General features: G+C 33.6%; 1 protein-coding gene across 3 annotated transcripts in view; it reads right to left on the reverse strand.

Annotated features, from left to right (window-relative positions):
* Positions 1 to 894: 894 nt before the first annotated feature.
* BTBD8 (BTB domain containing 8) overlaps positions 895 to 8,553 on the reverse strand; it is a 77,915-nt gene continuing 70,256 nt past the window's right edge. For all 3 annotated transcript variants that reach the window (XM_019626993.1, XM_019626994.1, XM_019626995.1), the window contains 5 exons: positions 7,515 to 8,217; positions 7,174 to 7,261; positions 6,615 to 6,754; positions 3,027 to 5,321; positions 895 to 1,755 (listed from right to left, as the gene is read on the reverse strand). In XM_019626993.1, the coding sequence (XP_019482538.1) occupies positions 1,289 to 1,755; positions 3,027 to 5,321; positions 6,615 to 6,754; positions 7,174 to 7,261; positions 7,515 to 8,217 (3,693 nt within the window). In that variant the 3' untranslated portion in view covers positions 895 to 1,288. The remainder of the gene's footprint in view (positions 1,756 to 3,026; positions 5,322 to 6,614; positions 6,755 to 7,173; positions 7,262 to 7,514; positions 8,218 to 8,553) is intronic.

Here is an 8,553-nt window from a genome sequence, read left to right on the forward strand (position 1 = left end):
ATGAATGAATGAGTGCCCGCTGCAGAGCTCCCAGTTAAAAAAGGCATAGCAAATTTATGGTATAACAGGTTAGTAGTTAATGTTAGCATATTATTGTATAAGAATAACAACTGATGAGCATTAATGATTTTTGATATTGAATACACAGATTTATTAATCATTTGAAACTTTGTTCATTTAGAAAAGGAATTCTATACCATAAAGTTTCCTTACCTCTGACATATTTTAGAGAAATTATTACCTACAAAGCTTTTGAGGGAGGTTAATTCTACTAACTCTCGTTATCCTAAGGGCAATGCCCACCAATATCAAGTAGGTATCCAAGTGTTCACTCCCCAGTAGCATTTTGCAGAATTTTGCAGAAAAGATTTTTGTCTTTGTCTTGCTACCAAAATTCAGGCTGAAAGACAATCTGATCGATATCTTAAGGAAGTAGAGTATGTAGACACATGGAGAAAGCAAGAATACATGTGTGCACATGCACAGTTTAACTCAGTAACACAATTGCCTCATGTGCCTATTTTCAAGTTAATATATAGTGCAGGCTTACTGCAGGTGCAGTTCTAAAATATCTCTAACATGGAACAGAAAATGGAAGTGATTCACTATAAAGGGAGTCTACGTCAATAAAACAGATGGAGAATTTTTCCACTGCTTGTGAACAAGGGCAGATGTCTCTCTCTGGACATATCACCAAAATTTAGAGCTACAGGGTATTCCATTTCTCTGTTTTAGTAACAATATGATTAAAATTTGAGATGCACTGACTTCACAATTTCCTAGACCTGAATTGTTGGGAAAGTGAAGGTTTTTCTAATATTCAGCTGTAAGCCTCAACCACACCAACCCAGCACACCGACTTTGAAAGTCACTGACAGATTAACTCTACATAAATTGACACAAGCACAATAAGTTTTTTATTGTTAAATTACTATGTTACCATATGCAGAGCAAAAAGTAAAGGTACAGATCTACTTGTGCATTCACATTTTAAATTCTTGAGTGAACAAATGATCAGTTAGGAAAGGAAAACTGAAGGAAGAGCTTCCTCATAAGTCTTCTAATTTCTCTAATTAATAAAACATGCTCCGAAATTTTAGAAAAACTTGTTTCCTACATGTTATATCATATTAATAAACAAACTATGTTTACTTCAATAAATTAGAAAGATTCCCCCAATATTAAGGGCAGTCTATCTCTGGCTAATACAATTATCATTTGGATGTAATATAAACATCAAAAAATAAAGGGGTAGCATAATTCAAAAATTTCCAAAGTGTTAGTACTCTTAATGCTGAGTTTCTAGTTCCAGAATTGTCCATTCCCCCTGGGGTGAACAATCTTCAGAAGAAAAACTAGCCATGGTGATGCTTGCTGAGGAATCAAGTGGAGAGGTTAGTTCACTCCATCTGTTTAAAGTGTCAATATGTGCTTTACCCTGAGGTTTTGAGCTGTCTCGTGCTAGAAGTAGTGTCTGATTAATTAGATACTGTGCTAAATTTAAGTCTTCAGGAACAGAATTTGTAATATTTAAGTTTGAATCCTGTTCAGAGAGCAGTTGTTTTAATAGTGTCCAATCTTGTTTTGCAAAGTGTTGATCATCTTCAGAATCCATGTCTGTAACGTGTGTTTCTGATTCCACTTTCTGCTCAAACGCTTCTATTACATCCATCTCATATATTGGAGAGAGGGTTTTTGAAGGCCGATGGTCATACATGAAGGTTTGTGCCAATGTGTCACAATCATCTATGTCTCCTGAAATAATTCATAATACTACACAATGTAAAAATTGCACATGTTGGTACCCCTCAGAGTTCTGTAGAACAATATAACAGTTATAGTCCAAAAAAAACACAGAATGGGAAAAATAACCTTTATACAAAATTGACAAGATTTTTGAGGCATTTCTTTTTCTATCTTAAAAAAAAACCCTCAAGAGTAATGTTTAGCAGCAAAATCAACATTGGCAACTAACAACAATTCTTCATACTTTAATTTGAAAACTTGTAATACAGAAAACAACAGAAATTATTTAAACATAAACATAGAATGTGCACATATATCTAATTCACTACAATAAAAACTTAAAGAGAAAGAAAAGACATGGTTATTTGATGGTGACTTTTAAGGTATGTCAGTTCCAAAAGGAGAATAAATACATTTTATCTAAAGCCTTATTTGTATATTGCACATGCAAGGAGGATGCAAGCAAGGACAAACAAAAAGAATACAACTTTAAGGAGCTCCCTATTCTTGTGATTTTGCTTAACAGGGACCATTGATCAGTATTTTTCTTAGTTCTGATATACAATAGCAACTCAGTCAGTGACTATTGCGTATTTTAAATGTGGGTTATTAGTTCAAATTACTATAATAAGGAAGACAAACACACAAAACAATTAGACAGGAAATCATCTATACATATGAAGCAAACCTGGGCTTTTTCATAGATTATCATTGTTTCTAAATATAATCTCTTTTAGGAAATTTATCTTTTTACTTGAAAATTTTAGAATAGAATTATAGTGATCCTTAAAGTCTTAATCTCTGTAAAATGTATATAAATTGTAATAATTAATCTAGTTAAAATAGTTCAGTGCTTTTAGTTATATATTACTATAGTTATTGCACAGCCCTCTTAGATATATACTAGCATAGTCCTTAAATCATATCCAATGTATAATAAAATTTCTAATAGTCAAGAATTCCTATGTTAAATTAGACATAAATAATAGCAAACTAAGTTTTTCTCTTTATTCTTTCATGAAAAATATCTCAGTAAGGTAGCTCTAACAAATAACCAAAATTTTTACTAGATATTGATTTTATACTAGGATTTTAAGTGAACAATAAAGAGTAGATAATTTTAATATTATGAAGAGATTTAAGTTTTATTTGAATTTTGAATCTGTTGCTTAAGTAATTACTCTATCTAACTAAAATATAGCATTCAGGGCTACATATAACTTTAAAACTCTATAGACTAATTTTATTACGGTTTTAACATTTCTATTTCTGTACATTACCTGCAGATAAAGCAATGTTAGCTTTTTCGGTAGATGTAGAATGGCTCTCTTTCACTTGACCTTCCTGAGGCAGAAGTTGACTCCGACAGGAGTCCAGAGATTTTGTAGAGCTGTTCTTTGGTATGTCAGAACTGGGTTCTCTCTGATGAAGCTCCAAATGACATGGTCTTTCTTGCGATTTTATATCACTATCTAACAGCTTGCTGCATTGTTGAAAGTCATTATCTACATCGCTTCCACTGTTTACTTTTTTATCTTCTGGAAGAAGATGTCTGCCTCCTTTGCACAGGACATCTATTGTGTACTTTTTTCCTGTGGCTGAAGCACTCTGTTTATCTTTTCTTGAAGAGTCAATGCTATCAAGACCCAAGAGAGAGCTCTTGTTTTTACAAACACTATTGCCTTTATCTTGTTTGGATTCTAAAACACTACCTTCACTTCCTTGTGAGAATTTGGAATAGCAGCAGGTCCTTCCATGATGTTGATGAGAAAAGCCATCAAAAACATCAGAAGGTGAAAGGGAATCTATAGGAGGCTGAAAGGGAGTATGGCCTTCCCCTTCATCAGATCCCAGTTCTTCACATTCATCGACTGAAAGTAAAACTGACCTTTTAAACTTTTTAGTTGCAGAAAACTCATGACTTTCATTTTCAGTTGCATCTTCAAAAGCTAGATTAACTATCCCCTGAAACTGCTGAGGAGCTGAGTTAGATGTACAGAAATTTTCTGCACTGTTTTCAGCTTCAGATCTTTCATCTTCTGTTTCATCTGCTGAGGAAGAAACTTGATCTACTTCCTGAGTAAACTGGACACTGCCTCGTAAAGTATTTTCTTTTTCTCTAGGGTGGAGTATTGTAGATCGAGACCAACTTTCTGGCCTTCTCCTAGGAATCTCATCATCACTCGTTGAATTAACAAGGAAAAGATCATTACTACTTTGCTTTTTCATTTTCACTTCAACTCTTAAGTTACTGTCATATATTTTTAATTCTTCAGGAGTACTGGTATCACTGCTACTTCTTCCAAGAAAATCATGGCACAGCATGGTGCCACATTTAGAAATACCTCTGTCATTTGACCCATCATCATCCTGAGATCCTCCAGCATCATAGTCTTCAGACCTGGGCTTTATGTCATCAGAGGATGTGGTAGCACTGCCAGTGTCAGATTCAGGGCTCTCTCGCTGAAGAACACTGGTACTCAAATTCCACTGACTCGTGAATGGAGTTTCGGTTGTTTCCATATCTTTAGGAGAATTTTTTCCTGATATTTGTTCCAAAAAACACTTGGAGGAACTATCTGAGTCTGCTGTGGCAAATTTGTCTTCATTGATAGCAGAGTCCTCAGACAATTGACTAGGGATTGTCTGTTCTATAGGTAATTTAGATTTTCTGTCATCTTGAATAGTATTTAAGGTACCATTTGTCCTTTCAGGAACACAAGGTAAAACATCTTTCACACTGTTGATGCTTGACTTTTTGTTTGTATCTCTTCGCCCTACTTGCTTGTCTTTATCAGATACTGAATGGATTTGCTCTGCATTTGTGGAGTCTGAATCACAAACTGGATTAGAGTTCAAGGAGTTTTCATTTGTATTTGAAAGCATAGATTTTAGGGCAGTGGTGCTATAAAATTTTGGATCTACATTACCACTCCCATCAGAATGACAATGTAGTTTACCTGTGTTGCAATGATCTGTTTCTTTGTGATTGGAAAATTGTGTTTCAGTTTTATCTGAACAAATCTGACTTGATTCCAGTTCATGTTTTATTGATTTATCCAGATTTAAAATGCTTTGGCATTCTAATACCAATTTCTCTTTTTCTTGATTGTTTAATGGCTTTTGTAGGTCACGTGTGCACGATGACTGGAACGCTTCCATACCACTGATTTCAGATGTGAGGTTAATTAGAGGTTCGTGAGGCTTCTGTTCAGTAACACTGCCCTTGTTATTATTATCACATACATCGTGAAGCATACTTTTTTGGACAACAGATGTTTCATTTTTTAAAGGTCTTTGAGAAGACTGAGTCTTCAATATGATCTGCCCAGAAAGCATTTTCTGTTTTGAATCTTTATTATTCAAAGTTTCACCTTTCTTAGATTGATTTGGGTTTTTAGGCATTGCCACTATTTTTGCATTAGCCTTAGGCAAAGTTGTATGTCCTTGCTTGACAATTTTTCTCTTAGGTGTTTGTTTATCTGTCATACTGTGGTCCAACTTTGTCACATTTCCATCAGAATGCCTTGAAGAGACTGAAGATTTTACTGAATTTGGTGACTCTCCTTGGGATCCTAAGAAAATTAAATTAAAAAATATAACATACCTTCCAATTTGTGCATGAACGTCAATATTTGTTTTTAAATTACTTTAGAAGAAATAAAATAAATAAAACAATGAAATGGTAACACACTATGATCGAATGACAATTACAGATTAGGAGTTAGTGGCATGATAAAATTATAAAAAATATATTTTTTTATTACAAATACAGAGGGACTATTCCAGAGTCTTAGTAAAATTATTAAAATAGTATCTCTCTTTTTCAAGTAAAGAGCTTTGATCCTTATGCCAGAATTGGATATGCATAAATATATGGGGGTGGAAAATTCTGATTTTCTTGTACCAAAAGAGCAGGAAGGGATTTCTCTTTCAAGTTTTGGAGGGATAAAAAGACTGTTCCACAGAGCTGAAAAGGAGTCAAGCTGAACATAAAATAGAAATGTTGAAATTGATGTCATTTTTTTCCTCAAACATGAACAAAACTAATTTATTTCTCATAACCAGATCATTATTATGGTAGCTCCTCAGGGTTAACAACTTAGATACGCAGTGGAAATTGAAACTGGTAACTGGAGGGAAAGAGGATTAACTTGGGAAATCTATTTGTTTCCATTGGTGAATGTCCTAGAGATCATATTTTGAGCACTGTCAAACAGAATTACCAAATATTTTTAAATATTTAATTTTAACTATAGCTAGAACATAATTATTTTTTCTCTGCCTTATTTTTTATTTACTTTCAATATTAATGCATCATTTAGCTCAAAATTTGTTTTTAGGATTTTACAAACTGCTCTTAATGCATAAAGCAAATTAATTTTTAAAATCAGGTATTATGTTAGCAAAGTATGCAATTTGGTCAGTACTCTTTTCTTTCTTAGAACATGGAAGAACAGGCACAGCAGATTCCAGAGGAAAAATTCTTCCTCCTATGTATTACTGCTCTCTACACTGTACTACTGCTTTTTAAAGAACTCTATGATGACAGTTTTGCAGATAGAATTCCATGTTAGCAATGAAACTTTAAGAAACATGGGCATAATATATAAAAGGACCAGAAATACAAATAAACCAGTAACTTCCTTAATTATTTCTCTCACAAGGACAATAAAAAACCAAACTAACACCCCAAAATCCTTGTCTAAAAAAGCAAAAGTATAAAATCTCATCTGTATAGCATGAAACAAATGTACTGAGTAAAGCCATGTTATACCTTGCTTAATTGCTGCTCAAGTTCCAAATCAGAGTTCTGCTTACTCAATTTAAATAAATAAGGAAGTAACATCAGGACTATTTCAGCTTACCTTGAGTTTTAGCAAGATTAGATGGGACATTCTTTATCTTCTGCTGAGCTGTAGCACATCCATTGTCATTTCCTCTTTTCTTTAAAATTGCCTGTGGTGCTGGATCACTAGATCCTTTGCTAGAGACCTTCTTTGGCACACTAAGAAAAAGGATTTGCACTCAGTTTTGCACTGAAATTCCAAAACATGAGCTTTTAAAAGACCCATACGTGAAATACATTTTTTCCTCAAAGAAATAAAAAATATATCTTTTCTGAAAAAAAAAAAAATGTTCCTAAGTCCTTAAGTTTATAAGAATTGTAGATCAAGTATGATAAAGCAATGCATAATCAAGTACCACAAGTGTAAATTAAGGTATTGTTTTAAATTTTGCATCAATCATCAGTTTGCATATATATATATATATACTAACTTCCTTTAATAAATAAGTTTTAAATTTTCATTGTGTAAATACATTAAATTTTATAACAAAAAAGAAATTTAAAAAATATTTACCTAGAAGTTAGAATGTAATTAACTTCCAGAAAGCTTATAGGTAAAACAATAAATAAAGACTTACCTGTTATTTATATTAGTTTCTTGTTCATGAATGCTTTTTTTATTGGAAGTTCCATTGGTAACTTTTGAAACAGGTCGAGATTTTACTGCTGTAAATTAAGAAAAAAATGAGTCACGAGATAGATCAGTAAATAGGTAACAATTATGTACAAATTCACTGGTCAGACACTATAAATAAAATTAAATGTTAACATGGGAAGAACTGTTTTCTCTGTTTGCATGAATACATGTAAATAATTATGTTTTTTTTGCATTTGAAACTAAATAAAAGTACAAACACAAATAATTTTTTCTAGGAACTTTAACTGTCAGGGGCTATTAAAAATTAGAGTGCTAACCCACCTACAGAAGTTTTCATATTTTCTACACTATTTTTCACTGTTTGTCCTGAAGATTCACAAAAGGTCAGTTTATGACCAGATGGCTTCTCTTCTCCTATTGATCCATTTTCTTTTGGTTCATCCAGACATTCATTGGAAACCAGTAATTCCATACTTGAATTTGTAGATCTGCTGGAGGGTCCTGTGATGCCGAGGCCTGGAGAATCTTTTCCTGTCACTTTCTTCAATGGCTTTGCTCTGGCTTGCACGTTTCCAGTGAGGACCTTAGGTCTGGCACCTGCAATTTGTCCTTCATGATTTCTCACTCCTTTTCCATTTAGTGCATTTTTATGACCATTTGCTGCTGCTGTTGCTGATGTTTCCACAACTTGTCCAGGTGACGTGTTTGCTGACTTTGCATTATCGCTGCTTTCTATTTTGGGTTTTATTATAGCTTTAGGCTTCCCAGAAACATGTTTTCCCCCAGATTTTAATTCTTTTGTAATCTTAGATACTAGTTTTGTACCATCCTTTTCCTTTAAATCATCATGCTTCAAAGTTTTATTTATAGTATTTCTATTAGTACTTGATGAATGTCCAGATGCTCCTAATCCATCGGATTTCATCTTTTGATTAGTAGAGGGACAACTCCAACACTCTTTCTTGTTATTTTCTCTCAAAGATTTGTTTTTTAGAACACTTGAGTCAGAAACTTGTCTCCTTTGCTACAAAGGAAAAAAAAACCAAAAAAATCTTGTAACTTGACTGAAGTCTTAGACATATAATACTTTACATTTTAATAAGCCAGTTTTTCAAAGGAAAACCCCCCAGCAAAGTTGATATTGTAATTTGGGGCCACTCAAAACTTGAATTATCTTTGGTCATTTTGAGCAATATTTTCAATGTATCTTTGATCATATTACCTTAATAAAATCTAAAATACAGGGCCGGCCGAGTGGCTTTAGGAACTGGCTTGGGACGCCAGAGGGCCCCGGTTCGGATCCCACATATGAGGGCCAGTGACACTGCCCTCTACAGCTAAGATGCTGAACAACAGCTCG

This window comes from Hipposideros armiger, unplaced genomic scaffold, assembly GCF_001890085.2.
Source record: "Hipposideros armiger isolate ML-2016 unplaced genomic scaffold, ASM189008v1 scaffold_696, whole genome shotgun sequence".
Lineage (NCBI taxonomy): Eukaryota > Metazoa > Chordata > Mammalia > Chiroptera > Hipposideridae > Hipposideros > Hipposideros armiger.